Consider the following 22312-nt stretch of genomic DNA (forward strand, 5'->3'; position numbering starts at 1 on the left):
AATTCTCGAGCCGGGGGTTCCAAGAGGCCGAGCCGCGGCAGCGCCAGCAGGGCTCGACAGGTGGTCGGTAACGGAGGGGAGGCCGCGGCAGCGCCAGCAGGCCTCGAGGTGGTTTCGGTGAGGGGGGGCTGCGGCAGCGCCAGCAGGCTCTCAAGATGGTTCAGTAAAGGTGGGCCGCGGCAGCACCAACAGGCTCTCAAGATGGTTCAGCACAGGTGGGCCGCGGCAGCGCCAGCAGGCTCTCAAGATGGTTCAGCAAAGGTGGGCCGCGGCAGCGCCAGCAGGCTCTCAGGGTATCTTCAGGTTACAGGGAAATGAGTTCATCTGGTGTCGGCCGTGACAGCGTCAGCAGGGCTTTCCAGTCCAGGATACAACTGGCGTCCTACTCCGGGGCTGGCCCAGATATAGGACTGGGGTCCTTTGATGTCCGGACCCTCGCACCTGGGGGCCAGAGGGGCTGGGATGATGGTGTCCAGACACCCAGCAGAGGGGTGGAGCCAGCGCCCAGGGAGGCCGGAGGGCGATCGATACCAGGCGTCCGGGGACGGCTGGAGGGCCATCGAAACTCCCCTTCCTCCGGGATCTGTCGAGTGGCCACTCGACCACCTGGGTGGATCTTGGTGCCTCGATGTCGGGCTTCGCTGGGGCCTGGGCCGGGGCCGAGGCCACGTGTTCGTGACGTGGTGGGCCCAAGATGGAGTCGGGCGAGGCCTCGTGCTCAGGACATGATGGGCCCAAGATGGAGCCAGGCCGGTAGTGGTGGTCCGGGATAGTAACCGGACCGGCAGTGTTGGGGCGTGTAGGGTCGGGCAGACGGGGCTGCCCGAGGCTCGGTGGAGGGCCGATGTCGGTCTGGGCCCGCCATGCTGGAGGGGTAGGACCATGCCATGAGGCGGGGTCCAACAGGCACATTGCCGGTGCCCGCCCCTCCCCTCCAATGACCCTTCTGCTGTGTTGCCATGGCCCGTGGGACCCCAGTGAGATCGAGTCCCCCGAGAGGGACTCCCTGTTTGTCCTCGAGCCCCGAGAGGCTCCACCATCGCCCCAGAGCCCCGAGAGGCTCCCAGATGGCCTAGTTGTTTCTTGAGCCCGAGAGGCTCCACCGTTGCCATTGTCCTAACGACCCTGGCAGAATTTCTAGGCATTAACAAAGTATCATGCATCAAGTGAGAAGCAGAGTCCGTGGTATCTGAGTTAAAATGGGCTTTATTCCAATAACTCGAGTCAAAGGGAGAATTAGTTCCATCACCACAGAGGTTCAGGAAGAGTCTTCTAACATTTAATAACAAAACATTATATTATATACTTTTTACTCCTTGTACATAGGAGCAGGCGCAAGACAGAAAATGAGATAAGAACATGTGGGTGTACATGAGGGTGTGTACTTTGATGAGTCATAGGTAGGTGATAGGTAGGTGTCATAGGTGGGTGGGTACTTAGAGGAGGAGTTGGCATGACCAGCTCGAACTGTGCCCTAATTGTGCAACTTTGAGCATGACGTGCAATTGACGTGTAACTGGGAGGAGGCTTACTTTCAACCTAGCAGAGAGATCTCTTATGTCAAGGCGACCAGCACATCTAGTACAACTGATATCTAGAGTCAGCAAGCAAAAGAAGCAAAGGTTGTTCGTCACTAAAAGACAGAGAGGGCATATTTATTTGTTCATTGCATGAGGGCTGTGAGCTCTTCTATGGATGCAAGCACTGTGATTTACTTAAATGGAGACAGAATGGCTAGGCCTATCTCCCTCGGACGGGTTCTGTGTATTTTTCCTCACCGGGCAGATATGTGACTCTGTACAGCAGACAGATAACTGTTATTCATAAATAATACTGTCTTGGCAGGCTTCTTGCTGGGCTTCTCTCGGCTGAGCTAGAAGTATGCGAGGTCAGAGGGACGTAACTGCAGCTTCAGTGTGTCAGGAGTCATGAACTGCAAATACATGGGCCTTATGCTACCTTAACGTTTGGGAGACTTTGATGACTGGCATTTCTAATGCAGGACATGATTGCAGGGGCCTAGTGATTCAGGCCACTACGGGAAATATGCATGGGTGACATGCACATGACATGTAACATAGGGTATATGTAGAGGACATTTTTGGTCAGGCAAAATATCATTTTCCTCATTCCCTCCTTGTCCCCTACATAACCCTTTAGGATACATCTATATTCATGAGACCGTATAGTTCATCATACAGAATCATTTGTTCATCTTTAACTCTTTGTTTACGTGGATGGGGAACACAGGCAGTGGCACACAGGCCGCAAATCGCCGGGCCACACTGCAAACAGAGACAGCAACCAAATACCATAAGTAGGGCCATTCCTAGGAAGGACATAACTTTCCATCCCCATGCAGATATTACACCCCAGAACCAACTGGACCAAGTCCATGTGCCTGGGTCTTGATGTATGACATTAGCAATTTTGTGGAGTCTTGGTATTGCTTCGTACACAGATGGTGCATTATCTGGGATGAAAATGCAACAACTAGATCGGATGACTCTACAAGCTCCGCCCCTATCCGCCAAGATGACGTCTAGAACGAGGCGGTTTTGAAGAACGACAAGTCTAATAGCAGACTGTTCCTGGGTTAAGTTCGCCAGGGCAGATGCAGTTATATTTACAACTGTTTCAAGAGTCCTTGTTAACCTGCGTATCAGTTTACTGTTTTGGACGGGACCTATGAAGAAAAAGAATCCTTTGTTGAAATCTGTATATTGCTCCAAAGCTGTTTCAGTCTGATCGATCCCTGCGGAATCTGTCTCTCTCTTTTGTCTAACTTGTTCTAGTCGTGAATCTCTATGATAATTTGATGGGGCTAGAAAAACGGGTGGCAATAAGAATGCTATATAACAAGTCCCACCCCAGTCTAAGGGCAGATGTACGTAGGCTGTCTGACCGCAAATGAAATAGGTATGGCGTGATGTTTTGAAAGAAGAAAGTCCCTTATCGTCAAACTCTACTACAGTGTTACACTCGCTGTGTCCCATATGTACTGAGCCTTTCTTACTAACACATAAATCCCCTTTTGCTGGCAGGACTGAAATAAACGGTGGACCTGTGTTTTGCTTGGGCTGAACATTTAACATCATAAAATTAACAGATGCATTTCCCTGTTTGTACTCTTCATTCTCTAAATCGGATCCCTTTCTTTGGGGGAATCCGTCTTTGTCTGGAAAGCATGCTTCATTCATTACTTTATTCAGGTTTCCGTATATCCAGCCACCTGGATAAGCTATGTACCTTCTATCTATTGAGGTCATTAGAGCAAACCATGCTCCACACGAACCATTGTGTGAGAACGGTAAAGGGTAGAATGGCAGAACTCCCTTCGTCTCTTGATAAGGTGGCAGTTGGCCACATACCCAGCAATCAGTCGCATTGCTGGTCTGGTGAGAATGGTGTAACATTCGAATAAATGTATTGTTACGTAGTGCAAGTCGATATGACAATTCATGGGGAGGCAGGTCACTAAATGTATGCTCTATGGTACTGTTACTGGAAGAGTGTATATGTGAGGAAATGGGAAAGAAAACATGTAGCAATAAACTGACACCAATTATAACAATGCACAGAATAAAAAGAATGATTAAGGTAACTATACATCTACTGCGTAATCTCTTGCAGTATTTTTCCTTCTTATCTCTCTTCTTGCTATTCTCATATGTGATCTTATGCATGTCAGAATTGAGTCTAACCGATTCACCACCGGGTGGGCTTAAACAATTAAACTACGTCTGACTTACTAGTTCTTAATCTAGACCTATACTCTTGCTGAGGGGTATTTTCTAGCAAAGGTCAGTGTTCTTTATTAAAAGTTTCAAAGTTCCAAAGTTCCAAAGTTCCAAAGTTCCAAAGTGTCTTTTGTAGTGATGAAGGTGAGTTCGGCCTTTACGTCCTTCCACCAACTTCGGCGTCTTCCAACGTGGCTCAAGGGGACTTGAACGATCAAAGATCCTGAGGAGTCCAAATTCTCCTGGTGCTATGGCATGTTCCTTGACCTGGGTGTTGTCAGGGAAGGCAGCAGCAACCTGTGAATGAAAAGAGAGTAGTGCAGAAATCAAGGAAGCCAGGTAATCTGTCAGCATGTTACTGTCAACATCAGTTATTTACTTAAGCATAGGTGTACCCCAGATATTTGGCGGTCTAACAAAAACTACTCCATATGGAGATAGGCCTGTTCTGGAATGAGCTACCATACGCATGTAAAAGAGGGCAACCGGCAAGGCAACCATCCAATCCACGCCTATTTCTGTACAGATCTTAGCAATTTTTGTCTTGAGGGTCTGATTATGTCTTTCTACAAGGCCTACTGCTTCTGGGTGTCTGACACAATGGAATTTCCATGTATAACCTAACAGAAGGGACACTTGTTTCATTAGTTCAGAGGAGAATGGCTGATCGTTATCTGAATTGATCACATGAGGTAATTCATATCTGGGGAAGTACTGCGCACTACTTGTCTGGCTGTTGTAACAGCAGTATAATCTAAACCAAATATTCTGTAAGCTGTCTATCATTGCCTTCTCTCCTAAGTGTGCGGGACTATGTGTTGTGTTTATGATTATTTGTATCATAGAATCTGAAAGAAACCATGTGCTTTTCCCTTAGTCATCCAACCTTGGTTAGTCTGGACCCCTCCTTGTTCAGTCCATTTCTTTATCTCATCTGTGGTGGCATGTGTCTGTATGTCGAGTACATCTTGAGTGGGATCCCTGACTGTCATACATGTTGTCAGTAATGGTACCTCTGTCCTTGTCGTGTCTGTTGGTGTCTGGGCTGTCTGGGCTGTTTGGGCTGTCAGGTCATTACCCTGGGTAATGGTGTCTGTAACTTTGGTATGAGCTTTATATTTCAGGATAGAAATGGCTGTAGGTAAATGTATGGCCTCTAACAGGGCCTGAATAAGCTGGCCATGCTGAATCATGGTCCCATGGGAGGTCAAAAAAAAAAAAACCTCTCTCCAAAATCATGAACTACGCCATAGGCATATTGTGAGTCTGTATAAATGTTTACTTTCAAGTGCTTTGCTCTTATGCAGGCTTGTGTCAGAGCAATGAGCTCTGCTGCTTGAGCAGACAGTGTGTCTATTTCCTGTGGTCACAATATAGGCTGCTACTAATTCTCCTGTACTTGTTCTCATGCATGATCCATCTACATAGAGTGTCAGGTCTGGGTTTAGAAGTGCAATATCTGTCAGGTCTTGTCTTGGTTTGTTCATTACTTCCACACAGTCATGTGGTGATGCATTTACTGTACTTGAGGGCAAAAGCGTTGCAGGATTCAGAATGTTACAACGTCTGATCTCTATGTGTGGTTGAAATAATGTCAGTTCATATCCTGTCAGTCTCGCTACAGTCAAACGTAAAAATAAATAAAAATAAAAAAGCATAAAATGTTTACTGTGACATGGAGTCGCTTAAAACTGGCGCGTGACATAATGCTCTTTTTAATTCCTCAAATGCCAAGGTGTGTTCTTGTGTCCTAGGGAGAACAGTCAAAATGGCTGCCTTCTGTGTAGTTAACTGTATGAGTGGTTGGCTAGATATGCATACTGGGGAATCCATTGCCTACAGTAAGAAGTGAGGCCAATAAAGGCACGTACTTCCTTTTGTGTCCTGGGCTGTGAAAGGTTAGTAATGAGCTGTATGATTCTTGTGTTAGCTGTCTACCGTGTTAGCTGTATACCTGGTGTACCCTCCTTGGAAAGCAAGTGTTGTACACCACTTGCTCTACACAGAAAGTGCAAGACTGTCAGAGATGCAATGTCACAGTCTGGTTCTGATCTTGCTGTAATTAGAATGTCGTTTATGTACTGTATCAGTGCTGTGTTGGCAGGCATGTGAATACTGTCTAGCTGTCTTTAGTGTCTGACTGTAAATGCTAGGGCTCACTGTCATCAATCTAGCAAAAATAATTATATAAAAATAAATAAATAAATAAAAATGAATTCTCAATTCAAAAGCACTATTTTATATTGGGGAACCTCTATCCAAAACCTCTGCAGTTTTACAATAAATCCTACTCTAAATCCTGGTAATAGTATGACCATACTACCTACAATATGTTCTCTAAATGTATCTGAATAAAATCCACATTATTCTTGTCATAAACAGAAGGCCTAGAAGCCTCGATACTCCTCACTCCTTTGAGAAACAGCCCCTCCCTCTAGAATTATGTTCGCGCTCGGAGCTTTGAATCAACTCCAAGCCGGGCTACACTGAGATCTACAATTGAATGACTGCCAGATGCTGAACTCATTGCAAGAGCAAGACTCCTGCCAATTATTCTGTTTACACTACTGGGGGAATAACTATCCATTTGCAAGCGTGACATTATCTGAAGTCAATGAAGCTGGCTGCAAGGAAGAGCCTGACTCAGCTGGAGGACAGCCAATAATTGTCCGCGGAAAAGAATTGGAGGATGGCCAATATCAACAAGACAGGCACTCCAAGAGAGAAAAAGCCCTCCCTTTACATAAACATCATTTACTGGGAACCAGGCCATCTCGGACGGACGGTGTCTCAAGGTCGAAAACACATTCCTTGTACTTCAAAACATATCTGTTCCCAGGCCAGAGCTTTTCTAACTTTAACTGAAGCAAAATTTAAAACGTGGTAAAAAGTAAATTAATAAAGACATATATTTTTCTGTAACTAAGTGACATGCTAGCATTTTAAAATAATTCTGTACTGCTACTAGCTGCAAGGGAAAAAATAAACAGAACAAAACAATCATGGCATGGAAACACACCATATTTTACTTTTTTGAAAATAACACGTCGAACTCCTTAATTCTGCATTGCATAACCAATATTTTCATAAGTAAGTGTGCAAGCTTTTCTATTCTACCTATTAAAAGGGCCAGATTCATACTTTTTCAAAAGGCCATGTTTTCTAATTTTAGTGGGGACTGTTCTCTGCACATATCAATTGAAGCAGCCTGTCAAAGTACATAGGTGAGCCTTGAAACTAAATGAATGCAAATCAAACTAATGTAGGGGACTCTTAGCAATGCACTAACATGGTAGTGTATTGTAGCTATCAAAAAGGGCCACGTTCATTAATTTCACAAATAGCCACTTTCCTAGGTGAGTGGAATAACTGTCACACGCTAAAGGGCAGCTTGCATTGGGAAAAATAATAATTCATATTTTCTAGAAACATCCCTATTTAAACAAAAAACACTGTTGCATTACACTAATTTAAAGCACATTCTCTAAGATCGGTCTGTTCTATAATTTCTTCTCTACCGTGAAAACATTAAAGCACTCTTCGTGGTGCAAACCCTTATCTCACATTTCAGAAATACGCCCATTGGATAACATGGCAAATCACACCTCCACACAAAACATGCTTTTTCCACCACTTCCACAGCTCAGATCCTTTTCAAATTTTGCATCACAGTAGTCCAAGCTATTCCCTAAATCTTCACCAAAAACCAACCAAATCCGTCCACTGGAACGGGTACGAATTTCCGCTCAAAAACACGCCCCCCCGCAAACACCAAATAAACGCCAAAATCCCTCAAAACCTTGTTAAAACAAATACTGCCTTCTCATTAAAAGATATTAACTCTTTGGCAGCTGAAGCACAATCATTCCCCAATGACTGCAGTACATGGGAAAGTCATGACCTCATCTCTCCACGTTATTACATAACACATACGCACATCTTCAAAACATTTTCTCTAAGCACTTGAAAGAGATCCAGCTCTCTCCTGCCTAACGTAATGGCTAGGGACCTGATGATAACATGCTCTGCACAAGCCATAACTACATGGCGCTATTTACAAGCCATATTTACAAGAAACTCAGCAAGTCACAAAATTACACGCTATTCACAAGGCATATTTACAAGGAGCTATACTTAAGAAAATTCAACAAACTACTCACAAGTCTTAATCTCAAGTCGCTATTCACAAGCAACTACAAGCCATTCACAAGGCGTTACACACATGGATGTAACAAACTATTCACAAGTCTTAAGCACAAAGCGCAATTCACAAATAAACCAACTAGTTACTCACAAGGCACTTGCGCAGTCCAGAAGGGACTTGTCTAGATACAAGGAAATGAACGCTTCAGATGCTGTCGGCTTTAATTCTAGATACTCTAAAGGGTACAGGTGGTGGCGTTCTCTACCTACTGGGTCTTTCTGAGGTGGTCACTTTAGCTAGTTTTTCTGACAGAACGGGATAAATACCAGTTAACAAGGGCATTTCTTGGCTTGTTTAGTTCTCTCTGCTTTATTGAATTCTTTCTCTGTTCTCCTATGTGACTCTTTGCGCCATAACTCAATGGCGTCTTTCTGAGAGGGTCTTGACTTTTTTTTTCCAAATGGCGTTTAGCCCATGCTTATTATACATAAAATGACCAGGTGTGTCTCTAGGCCGGATATTAACTGTCTATTCTAGTAAACCTCTTCTGGTCCCTATCTGACGCAACTTTGAAAACAGAAACCAATACAATGGAAACACAATACACAAAAATAGACTGTAACAATCAACAATCATTCACACTAAAACAACATAACATTGAAACACTAAAACAGATACAACCTAAACTGATACAGAGAGTTAAACATGTACTTGAAAAACATTTTTGTGCACTGAAAATACAGTACAACCATACCGGTCCCAAAAAATTGAGACACGTCTTGACCGTTCCCATGTTTTACCGTGGGCCCGTCTTGACCGTTCTCATTTAAAATGAGCCCGTCTTGAAACTTGATACATTTCCCATAGTGGTACTCACCGGGAAAGCAGAACTTCAAACTTGAAGGCCTCGGAAACTTGACTTGACTACGCTTGCGCCTTGGAACAGGTGGACCTCTGGAGACCTCGGACCTTGCTCTCTCACGGGCTGGGCCTCTGGTTGAGACGATCCGCGTTCCTCACCGCCTCACATGGATGCCTGGTCGCAGTCCGTCCTCCTCCGTGGGCCTGAGGGAGTGGCAGGAAGTCCTGCTGGTGCGCTTTGAAGTCCGTCACGGCTGTAGAAGGGGGCAAAGACTAGACCCACAACTCCGGCGAGTGGGGAAAGGGATATGTTCCTATTCGGGCGCCAAATTATGTGGTAAATAAAATATTACCCTGGCAGAATTTCTAGGCATTAACAAAGTATCATGCATCAAGTGAGAAGCAGAGTCCGTGGTATCTGAGTTAAAATGGGCTTTATTCCAATAACTCGAGTCAAAGGGAGAATTAGTTCCATCACCACAGAGGTTCAGGAAGAGTCTTCTAACATTTAATAACAAAACATTATATTATATACTTATTACTCCTTGTACATAGGAGCAGGCGCAAGACAGAAAATGAGATAAGAACATGTGGGTGTACATGAGGGTGTGTACTTTGATGAGTCATAGGTAGGTGATAGGTAGGTGTCATAGGTGGGTGGGTACTTAGAGGAGGAGTTGGCATGACCAGCTCGAACTGTGCCCTAATTGTGCAACTTTGAGCATGACGTGCAATTGACGTGTAACTGGGAGGAGGCTGACTTTCAACCTAGCAGAGAGATCTCTTATGTCAAGGCGACCAGCACATCTAGTACAACTGATATCTAGAGTCAGCAAGCAAAAGAAGCAAAGGTTGTTCGTCACTAAAAGACAGAGAGGGCATATTTATTCGTTCATTGCATGAGGGCTGTGAGCTCTTCTATGGATGCAAGCACTGTGATTTACTTAAATGGAGACAGAATGGCTAGGCCTATCTCCCTCGGACGGGTTCTGTGTATTTTTCCTCACCGGGCAGATATGTGACTCTGTACAGCAGACAGATAACTGTTATTCATAAATAATACTGTCTTGGCAGGCTTCTTGCTGGGCTTCTCTCGGCTGAGCTAGAAGTATGCGAGGTCAGAGGGACGTAACTGCAGCTTCAGTGTGTCAGGAGTCATGAACTGCAAATACATGGGCCTTATGCTACCTTAACGTTTGGGAGACTTTGATGACTGGCATTTCTAATGCAGGACATGATTGCAGGGGCCTAGTGATTCAGGCCACTACGGGAAATATGCATGGGTGACATGCACATGACATGTAACATAGGGTATATGTAGAGGACATTTTTGGTCAGGCAAAATATCATTTTCCTCAGAGGCTCGCCCCACGCATCGTTTCTCGAGCCCCGAGAGGCTCCACCTTTGACCCTTGTCCCGAGCCTGCGAGGCTCCAACGTGTTGCCCTCATCACCTACAGCTGCCCAGCACTTCGTGGGCAGCTGCTACGTGTAGGTTTATTGATCTGACTACCTACATCCTGTCCTAACATCGTGACTTTGGGCGTCCTAGCCCCAGGGAGGCCAGTTGGCCTGGTGAAAGTTATGAGCTCATGTTAACTGTACTTCTTGTGAGTTATTCTGGGTTGCACCTCTGAAGGTGCGTGTTGGACCCGGCCCCACGGCGTGGTCCTAACCCTCCCCGCATGGCGGGCTCAGGACGGCAACCGCCCTCCATTAGACCCTGGGCGCCCCTTGGCCCGACCTTACACGAACTACCAACGAGAGCAACCCCCCTGACACACCATCGCTCTCCTCCCCTGGAACATGGCAGACCCAGCATATCCCCAACCCTATCGGCCCGACTCCATCCTGGGCCCATCACGTCACGAGCACCAGGCCTCGTCCGACTCCATCTTGGACCACCACGTCCCGAGCACGTGGCCTCGGCCCCGGCCAAGGCCCCAAGCGAAGCCCCGACATCGAGGCACCAAGATCCCCCCGGGTGGTAGAGTGGCCACTCCACAGATCCTAGAGGAGGGAAGTTTTGATGGCCCTCCAGTCGTCCCCGGACGCCTGGTATCGATCGGCCTCCGGCCTCCCTGGGCGCCGGCTCCACCCCCCTGCTGGGTGTCTGGACACCACCATCCCGGCCCCTCTGACCCCCAGACGAGAGGGTCCGGACATCAAAGGACTCCAGTCCTATATCTGGGCCAGCCCCGGAGTAGGACGGCAGTTGTATCCTGGAGTCGAGAGCCCTGCTGACGCTGTTGCGGCTGACCCGAGAAGAACTCAGTTACCCTGAAGCCTGAACCATCCTTGGAGCCTGCTGGCGCTGCCGCGGTCCACCTTCGCTGAACCATCTTTGGAGCCTGCTGGCGCTGCCGCGGTCCACCTTTGCTGAACCATCTTTGGAGCCTGCTGGCGCTGCCGCGGTCCACCCTCGCTGAACCATCTTTGGAGCCTGCTGGCGCTGCCGCGGTCCACCTTCGCTGAAACCATCTTTGGATCCTGCTGGCGCTGCCGCGGCCCATCTTCACCGGAACCACCTCGAGGCCTGCTGGCGCTGCCGCGGCTCGACCCCTCGTAACCCCCCAACTCGAGGATTGAGAGCTGTGCGCAGGGTATCCCTTCCTTCCCTCGTACTGAGACTGTCCCGCTACCCTGTCCCTTATTTACGAGACTTTTCAGATCCCTCGATCTACCTGTATATATCGATGAAGACAAGCAACCTTTATTCCTGATAAAGCCTAAGAACTTATCCTCTTGTGTGGTGTCCATTTGTAGTGGTGTGGTTACTCTGCTGTACGATCCTAGGAGAGTGCCCTCACCCAGGAGGCCTCTCGATACCGCTCGGCTCCTTCTAGACGGAGGGGTGGACTCAGGGGTGGTCAGTCAGATATCTTCTGCTGCGCAGCTCCTGCATCCACTGCGAGCCAAGCCATACGGAGAGAACCTTTACTGCCTCTTCCGCCTTGATTTATTCAGATGTCCACCGCCCCTGCTGACCAGAATCTACCGAGCCTTCGATCAGCCGTGTACCAGTAACAGACTGCCTGAATCCCCTCCATCCACGCTACCTCGCCTTGGGTGACGACCACTGTCTCATCGACAACCCTGTCCTGATGACGATCCCGACTGACGGGGATCGAAACGCCGTCGACCTTACAGCTTAACTTTTTGGCGCCTATTACGTTTTGTACTCCCCTAAAATGACCCTTTCATGTTTTAAGTGATTACAACTTGATCCTTGGAGACATTACTGTATTATAATCTCACCAATTGTCACAACGCGCCGACCACGCTGTTCACTCCAGCACTTGCACTGTCACTATCACCAACTGTATATATCACTGTATATATCACTGTTCACCAAGTGCCACTGGGTTGTCACATGATTTGTTCTGTACAGTGCTGTTTAACTGTATTACCATGTGAAAAAAAAACCTCCTTCTCTTAAAGTGGTGAATAATACCCTTTTCAAAAAACTTTAGAGACTCCTTTTGTTTATTTTTGTAATGCACATTGCATACACTTTTGAAATTGCCTTTTAAAATAATACCTGTTGGGAATTGTTCTAATCTACAGCATACACCCATCCCAACGTGGTTTATGGGTCCTCTCCTGTTATTCTTACGCCCATAAATCTGGAGCAGGGTCAAAATCAATGGGTGTTGCATGGAAAAAAAACACCACAATGCTCGGAACGCCTCCATGATGCAGAGTAAGGCAATGCAGTGACTTGCAATGCTTTGTCTTACTCCATATCTATTAGGCCATGCAAAGCCATGTAGAGTGGCTTGCGTGGCCTCATAGATATGATTGAGAGGCTTTCACTGCTGGAATATCAATAAAAGTGACAATCAGGTGGTGCAAGCTGCACGTAAATGAAGCCCTTAGATTCAAAATGACAGACATGAAATGTGATTCTGTCGAATTCCCAGTATTCATAATTTTTCGTTTAAACCTAAATGTAGCTGTGAGGGAAAGGGTTTTGATCCGTTCCTTGGTACAGTGCTCATATTTTACATTCTTTTTGCAAGCCGCTTACTTTAAAAACATGATTTATCAACAACATGAAAATGTGCAGTGCAAAATGTAGAGTCTTTCAGGGAATGGAAAAAAGTTGCTGATAGCTTATCATTCTTTCTGTTGGTACTGCTTTCTTTCCAGCTCTTTAGTTTAGCTTTTAGAACGCTTTACATTAATGTCACAACATGTCGGCGAGTTATGTGGACAGTAAAGACAGCTTTGCACAAAGCCATGAGCTTCAAATGAAGTCTCTCAATCCAATTTTCGCTTCAGTATGCTCAATCTTCTGCCTTTCTTGTTCCCCCTGGGTCCTAACATTGTCACTTGCTGTGTTCTTTCCAATCTAGCTCTGCCATTGAAGTGCTTTGGACATTCTGACCTGGCAACTTTGAAAAAATAGCCATACCGTAATCCTGTTTGATGAATGTGTAACAAGTGTTACATGGACGTTATAGTTAGGCTCAGATTTCACACCTAGAAAACCAGTGAAATTCAGCAGTTATGGTTTCCTGAGTGAACCATACCTTTCGACCATGCAATGCACTGCTTATGACCTCACATATTACATCACTGATGACATTATCCACCAAACCACTCACATCCCCACTCAAAACCACATACAACCTCCCGTATAACCACTCGCACACCCACACAACTGCTCACATATACATTCACAGACTCATGCAAGTACTCACACACCCACTCACTCATTCATAGAGGCATTCATACATCCTTTCACTCACTCTCACAGCCCCTTACACAACCACTAACCCACATAGCTATTCATACTTATTCTCCCATACAGCCCACTGGCAGAGCCACTCACACACCCATACACCCACTCATACACCCACTCACTCACCAATACAGCCACTCACAAACCCAGTCATAGAGATATACAGCCATTCAGATAGTGAGTCTTCCACCCATACAACTACACACACACCTACTCACACACCCATGCAAGCACTAACACAAACTCTCACTCACCCATATAGATACTCACACATCCAGTCACTTACTCATACCACATGTACTCGCCCACCTAAACAGTCACTGCCTCAAGTGCACACTCACCAATACAACTACTCTCATACTCACTCACTCACCCATACAGCCACTGACATGCCCACTCACTCATCCATAGAGACTCACACACCCTCTCCCTCACCCATCCAGCCACATAGACACCCAGTTACTCACCCGTACAGCCACTCACACAGCTGCTCAGTCACCCATTCAGCCGCTCACACACCCACTCACTTACCAATACAGCTACTCTCACAGCCACTAATGTAGCCATACATGTACACATCCTATTAGTTGCTCACTCACATACTGATACACACAGTTACAAGTAGTAGCCCCCCTTCCCTTTAAAAAACCCTGTCCTGGGGATAGGGTACTCAGGGCCTAAAGTAGCTCAGGGAGGGGGGCCCTCAGCCCACCTCCCGTTTAAAATATTTTTGGCCCTGGAGGATGGGATCCCAGGGCCATAATAGGCATGAGGAAGGGGGATGCATTGCCCACCTCCCCTTTTAATATCTATCTATCTATCTATCTATCTATCTATCTATCTATCTATCTATCTATCTATATATCTATATATATATATATATAAAGATGCTCCGTTTTTCCACAAGAGATCCCGGGCACTCTGGAGCGGGTGCTGTTGGCGGGCCGTGGACCCCGCAACATATAACGCTCGCAAATCCTCTCCCTTAAAGAAAGGAGACAGCACTCCGGCAGTGACAGATCACAGTGATTTATTTAGCAGCAAACAAACGTTTCGGCGTTAGCCTTCCTCGGTGTTTCTCACCGATACCAAGCAGTTCCAATTAAATACAAGTTTGTTAGCAAAGGTAAACACCGACAAGGGACCAGCCCTTCGAACACCACAATAGGCGCCATCTTGGAACATGTTAGATACCTCCGAGGATCGGAGTATTCACAAGAGAGAAGGGTCTCAACACAATAAAGCCAATCCTCGGAGGTATCTAACATGTTCCAAGATGACGCCTATTGTGGTGTTCGAAGGGCTGGTCTCTTGTCGGTGTTTACCTTTGCTAACAAACTTGTATTTAATTGGAACTGCTTGGTATCGGTGAGAAACACCGAGGAAGGCTAACGCCGAAACATTTGTTTGCTGCTAAATACATCACTGTGATCTGTCACTGCCGGAGTGCTGTTTCCTTTCTTTAAGGGAGAGGATTGCGAGCGTTTTATATATATATATATATATATATATATATATATATATATATATATATATATATATATATATATATAGCATGCCGCTGTCTTGCTAACCTCTGGCCTCATTCACCCAACGGAGCCGGTGCAGAGTACTGGGAGCAAGAATCAGTTTAAATGAATCGCCGTCTTCTGTGTATATCTTCCCACACAGAAAGAAACTCGAGGGATTGTAGTCATCAAAAAGATTTAATCCAAGGCTGACACCTTTCAACCTTAATGGTCCTTGCTCAGAAGCCATCTTTAAAAAACAAAAACATAAGATGTGCTCTTTTTAAACTCTACGTCACCATAAACGTAAACAACAAACTGAGAACAATGTACGAGTCTGGGTATACAAAGAAGTGAATTTACATATAAAACATTTCATACATGTAAAGCATCCGTAATATATGTGAAAATAATGTTGTAATCCCACATGTAGCTAAATAAAGTTAACATACTCTGTTCCGTAAAGGAAACCCACCATTGGTTTTCTCGACTAAGTCGGAGAGCAGGAGTGGCTACATGTATGTCAATCAGAAGTACGCCCTGCAAGTGCTATATAGTGCAACAACCCAACTCATGCACAATGACACTAACAAGATTGCTGGATTACAAAGGTAGGAACTAAAAAACGTCTTGATAGCCATTGAATAAACAAATATGCAAAGGAAAACTCGTTATCATAAGTAATAATGCATTTCAAATGATTCTACTTGGTATTATGACTCCACCGCACTGTGTGCATGCAGTGAAACTCTCATGAGAAATACACCAAAGACTATTATAAAGTAGCAACTAAGAACAGAATACTCTGTGAAAACTTGTCCATAGAGACACTATTTGTTTACAATAACCTGGGCCTAAAGGTGATAAAGGTCATATTGCCTGCAACTTTCATATTATGGTGAAAACTTTACAGATAGCCTATCCTCTGAACCAAAAGAAGCATATGTACATAGGTTAATACCTTGTGCACACAGTATTCTATGTTATGTAGAAGTTATCATGCTGTGATGCTAGTATGCAAATTTTTTTCCTGCAGAGCCAAACAACTTGTGTGGAACATGCTGAAAACACAAGTCATCATATGTTACATACACACAGGGTTACTCGCCAATGCAAAGATTTATAACATGTTCATCACCTCTACACAGCTATAATGTATTAGGAGCACATGCGTTTTGTAAACACTTACACCCATTAACTGGACACAGGCTGTACACAATTAGGTCGAGAAGTAATACAGTAGTTATACACCACTATGATAACTATAAAAAGGGAATATCACCTGGTAAATCCAGGTCAGCACAGTAATTGCCCCATTCCTTGGCATCTAAACCAACATTGCATAGCACTAGTGGATTGTTACCGCACAGTACTGGTACTAGTGTGGAGTTTGTACTTCACCACTTCTGTGCAACTTGTAATCAAGGCCATGGTGGTCTACTTTAAGTGGCCCGATTTAAGAAGGATTGATGGGGTGGGGGGGAATGGTGGTGTAGAGAGGATGTTCCTTTTCTTTTGTTGCTTCCTCAATTTGGAATGCACTCTTCTTGGTCTGTGCAAAAGAGAGAACCATTCTATGTTTAGGAAGGCTCCTAAAATTAATCTATTTTAGTGAATATTTCCATATTTGTTTATGTTGTTAGCCAGTTCAGCATTAGAGCATTAGTCACACTTTATAAGTAGGGCTCCTGGTTATAATGTATTTCTTTTATAACATTTCCGTATGTATTTATCCATATTTATTTTTTGACCATCTTATTGGTATTTAGCCATATTTATTTTGAGAATGAAGGAAAGTTGTAAAATTGTATATTTCCACATTTATTTACATGATAAACATGTATTTATACTTTGATGCTCTCCATAGTACAGCATATTAAGTAGCCAAATATAATAAAACACTACACCCACAAGTAAATATATTTAGTATACTAGAAAGATGTGGTAAAAGATGCCTGTATTTAAGGAAACCTCATCCAGTTTTTAACTCTCCATGTTGTGTATCTGCACAGAAATAGTCTTGTTATACATGAAAGACAGCATGGAAGATCACACACAAGAAGCCCAATTTTCTGCATTTTTTCACATTTACAAATAAATACAGTCAGGAAACACAATGTATTCTCTCTTTTTTTTCTGTAAAAATCAGTAAAAATGGGAAACTAGGAGCCTTGTTAACATCTCAGCTCATATTTTTGTGTATAGGTTTTCAGTATATTTAGTGGATATCCCCAAGCATAAACAACAGGGCTGTCCCAGAATGCATAATAAGTAGGGCTCCCGCTTTCATGGTATTTTTTTAAAATACATTTCCGTCTATATTTATCCATATTTATTTTTTAGATATTTTTTCTGTATTTATTGATTTTTTGGTATGTTTTTTGCATAAATAAAGCTGCTATGGGTATTTTTTCACGTTTATTTTGCTGATAAACATATATTCACATTTGAATGTCCAAAATGTTTCAGCAGTATACAGTGCAATAGCGTTATCTGAAAACACTTGCATTGTAAAATAGCATAAATAACTGTAGATCTGCACTTAATTCAGCTTAATTAGGAAATATGTTGTCTTTTTCATCTCCCCTACCTTACAATCTGTACACTTATTGACCTGGTACTCATGATTGACAGTAGAGAAAAACATTCAGAGAAGACCTATTTTCCATATTTTTTTGTATTTAAAAATAAATACAGACAGGGAAATAAATAGTTTTCTGTCTGTATTTATCTGTAAAAATCAGTAAAAACGGAAAACGGGGAGCCCTAATAATAAGGCAGGTGTACAATTTGCTTTAATTTAAGGCCTGTGTGGATATTCTCCGGAATGGTGTCTAAGAAGAGGAAGTTCATCCGCACTCCCGTTGTGAAAAGCATTGCGCGCTGAGTACTGTCTTTTCAAACTTGTATAATTTGGCAGCAAAATGCTTCTAAATTCTTATTCTTCTGTCAAACTAAGCCTTGGTCTGTCAAAAACAGCATCACTTAAATATTGTGTATAATACGCTATCAGTGCAAAAGCACGGCACTGTGAAAGCACCGCTGTGTGCACTACTAGTCCCAGTGTTACAATGGCAAACCATGTTGTCTGCCTGGCGTCTGCCCCATTTTACACCTTGGCTGCGGCTGGAATTCCGCGCCAGTGCTGACATTCCTATCGCGGGCGTGGTCATGACGGCTCCCAGCCGGGAGCCGTCATCAGCACCGAAAGGGTTAAAGTTGTCCCTTTCTGTACCCAGACCCGGCTAATTGCTGTAAATAGTATAGACGATTAGGAGAATATGGTCATTCTTCTCAAAGAAATTTTGGAGAAATTCATAACAAATGTTGCATTTTATAATGCACCTTGCACCTGCAGAACTTAAATCCAACACATACTTTAGCAGATTTTACACTTTATGCACTGTAGGATTCAGAACAGAATTGAAAGAGTAGCTGTTGTAGTTATCGCATTTGCTATTAGGAGGCATGATTTCTGTTGCAGTGACCTCTTTGCAGGATATTGTCCTTCAGTCACACATTCTAGGAGTAAAGGAGCTTGAAGGAATACTTCTATCCTTTGTAGACAGGAGCACAATTAGTTGCAGTTATTTAAAGTCAACTGCCTTTATTTTTTTTTCTTTTGACCTAGTGGAGGTGGCAATGTCATCTTATATGAGACCTGCTCAACGTGGGGTCCTAAGAGCAACTATTCTATTTTAATTTAGAATTGTACAGTTTCCTGGCAGAGTAATTAACAGGTGGTAATATTGCCCCTCGTAATGGCATTCCCTTATTCAATCTCAGGAATAATGGAAGATGTATTTTTAATAAAACATGAAACTTGCTAGTCACACATCCCAAAATCAGGTACGTTAACCGACTAAACTAAATATTCTGAGATGTGTGCATGTTTGGGTCTCAAATGAGCATATGTTTCAACGTCCCGATGAGCAGATTGCAAACATTCTTTTGGGTAACAGTTGGAAAGGATGTGCTTTTTGAGGATGGAATTAAAATTATTTCAAGAGCTCACAGTCATTTCACAGAGGAATTTGGGGAGATTTGGCAAAAAGGGTTATTGCTTTGTAATAACTTGGTGAAAATTGGCTTAAAGTGCTTTGTACTGAAATCTGCAGAAACTGCTTTTTTGTTGTCAAATCACTCCCTGCCTTTTATAAAGATATCTATCAGAAGACTATACACATTGTCAAATCTTTATATAATATTTTATTCTTATCCTATCAGGTATGACAAATATGTTTAAAATGTGCAATATATCGCTCGATTATTATGGCATTGGTTCTAAGGTTTGTTCCGCGTCATTGCTTGAAGTGTTAGCCCTGCCCCCTATGGATGACCTGATAGCCCTCCCTGAAGTTCGGGACCAGGTGTCCCTGCATTATAATATATCAATATAGAGCACTCTCAGAGCAGTCAAATAAGACCGCCAATCACACAACCGCAATAAACACATTAACAACCACACTCAAACAAATAACATTGCAAACTCACTTTAGTGATGCAAGATACCCAAATAAAGCCACCCTCTAAAAATTTACTGGATTAACATATAACCACAAATGTGATGGTGTTTAGCTTCAGCCACTTGACAAAACAGATCAGTAGTTTGTTTAATCTATAAATACCAGTGTGCCCACCTTTCATAATCTTAGCATGGTTGTAGATCCACAGGGTAAGATGATGTAAAGGGTATTTCTTTGGCTGACTTCCTGTCTCCTCAAAACTCGAATAAACTTAAAAAATGTGTCTATTGTAATAAAAGGTTTAGAAAAACTCATGATTTTTATGAATAGTAAGTGAAAGCAATCACAAAAGACACATTACACAGATAAAAAGTATACGCAAGGTTTACGTATTTGCTTCACAGGCAGCAGTTTAAAAAAATATTTTTGGGTGATTCAGAAGTAAGAACATCAGCAAAGCAGTTTTAATTTACTGTCTTAAATTTTATTATTTAAAGAATAACTGTCCCTGAAATCATTTAGTTGCTTTATATTTCACCAGCATGTTCTTTTCTGGCACTTCAAGGAGCGCCATGCGTAAAAATAGGATATGGTAACATTGTATGGGCTTGTGTACATATATGTTACCTGTGAACATTGGTATTGATGCTATAAATACTGGCCCAATAATAGGCGATAAGCAATAAGTAGCGCGCCAACTGTGCTGCTTAACAGGACACTGATATTAGCAATAGGAGTGCGGGATGACCAAGGAAAGGAGGTGGATATATTTAGTTGTGACTGCACAAATTTGAGACTCAAAATCCATGGTCTGCCTTACTTGTGGCTGTCTTTTGAAATTATTCATTTTGAGAAATTTCCTTCACCTCTTTGGTGATTCAGAATGCTCTGTTGTGGAAGCATGGGCAAGAAGTTGAGGTAAGTTCTATTTCTAAATCAAGGCACTCTTTGAGTGGAAGCCAAGTAGATGAAGATTTCCTGACAAATTACTCCTTATGCAAAATATCAAATTGTTCGTCAACAGCAAATGTCTTCATGTTAATTATTTCTGAAAAATAATTCACCTTTCCCACCTTCATAAAAAACACGTTTGCCAGAGCTTCTTCTGAATTTTCCAAATTTGGACACAAAGTTCTCGTTGGTTACTCGGTACACCAGAGGATTGATGGCACTGTTCATGCAGGCCAGGCCGCGGGTCACCTGGTAGGTGACGGAGATGTTCTTCAAAGTCTGGGTGCATCTTCCTTCACGTAGCCACAACCTGTTGACCAAATTAAGATTTCGAAACAAGTGATATGGGAAGAAACAGATTGAAAATAAAACCATCACAATAATCACCAGTTGTATGCTTCTTTCTTTCAAAGCGGGGTCTAAATTCTCATTTTTCCGCAAAACCACAAGCACATGGGAATAACAACCAATAATTACCAAAAAGGGAATTAAAAAGCCTATCACGGTCACGGTCAAGCTATAGGGCAAGTACTCGCTCAGGCTCTCCTTGACAGTGGAATCATAGCAGCGGATGCTATTGTCGTCTGTTTTCATGAACAGTAAGTCAGGTAAGATCTGCACGATCACCCAAATCCACACAATAGCGCTGACGATGAAAGAGTGACTTAGCTTCTGGAACCGGCCCAGCATTTTCATTGGATGGACAATCCCTATGTAGCGTTGGACGCTGATGCAGGTGAGAAAGCCAATGCTGGCGTGGAGGTTAAGCCTGAAGAGGCAACGAGTGACCGTGCAGAAGGTCAAACCAAAGAGCCAGGTTCCTTTTTCGATGTAGTAGGAGGCGAAGAAAGGTAGAGTGATGACGTACAACAGATCCGCGACACCAAGGTTGCACACAAAGACGTTCAATGTGTTCCACTTCCTCCAGTTTCTACACAGGTTCCACAAACCAAGCCCATTGCCCAGGACACCAACCAGGAAGACAGATAGGTAAACAGCAGCAAGGTATGGAAGGAAGTTCTTGTTCATCTGGCATTGTGGAGAGCTCATGTTCGAGGTAAGAGAGGTGGTATATGATTCCGTCACATTCCCAGCATTCATCATCCGTGGTGGATTCAACCTAAATGCAGCTCTGCAGAAAGGGACACGAGGATCCGATCCTTGGTTGAGTGCTCGTATTTTCTACTCCTTTGCAAGCCCCTTGCTTGTAAACATGATTCATCCACAGCATGAAAATATCTCGTGCAAAACGTCGAGTCTTTATAGCGAATGAAAAAATAGTTGCTGAAATATTGCAGCGCTCGCTGTTTGTCGTCGTTTTTGTTGGTACTGTTTACTCTCCAGCTCTTTAGTTTCGCTTTGAGAAATCTAAATATTAATATCACAACATCACAACTTCAGTAAACACGGCGCTGCGAAAGCCATAAACTTCAAATGTCACTTATCTGTCTCGCGCGCGAGTTTTATCTTCCTTTCAGTCAATGTCCTGCCTTCCCTGTTCCCCCTGGGTCCTAACATTGTCGCTTGCCGTGTCCTCTCATGAAGTGCTTCACGCATGGCAATCTTGATTGAGAAAATGCATACAGTGTAATCCTGAATCAGATTGTCAGGTGGCAGAGCGAATTTACGAATGTATGAATTGGGTGTGTAAATAAAAAGTGCAATGAAGTAACCTCTACGTGTCTTGTATACATAAATGCACGTCCATTATATATATATATATGTGCCTATAAATATATATATACATATGTGCCTATAAATATATATATACATATGTGTGTGTATATATATATATATATATATATATTGGGTGTGAATTATATAAATACATGTAACCAGGAAGTGTTGCCAGCCATCTTGGGACCAATATACAAGATAGCATCCTATGGATTGTA

At 43.6% G+C, this 22312-nt stretch overlaps 1 protein-coding gene and 1 long non-coding RNA gene across 2 annotated transcripts in view; one reads left to right on the forward strand and one right to left on the reverse strand.

Annotated features, from left to right (window-relative positions):
• Window positions 1–22312, forward strand: part of LOC144766700 (uncharacterized) — a 282073-nt gene that overhangs the window by 109779 nt on the left and 149982 nt on the right. The gene's annotated exons all lie outside the window — the stretch shown is intronic.
• LOC144766696 (P2Y purinoceptor 1-like) lies at window positions 19935–21709 on the reverse strand. The gene has a single exon (XM_078650465.1). It carries the CDS (start codon window positions 21519–21521, stop codon window positions 20505–20507), a length of 1017 nt encoding a protein of 338 aa, XP_078506591.1. The 5' UTR covers window positions 21522–21709; the 3' UTR covers window positions 19935–20504.

Source organism: Lissotriton helveticus, chromosome 7 (assembly GCF_964261635.1).
Source record: "Lissotriton helveticus chromosome 7, aLisHel1.1, whole genome shotgun sequence".
NCBI classification, from domain to species: Eukaryota; Metazoa; Chordata; class Amphibia; order Caudata; family Salamandridae; genus Lissotriton; species Lissotriton helveticus.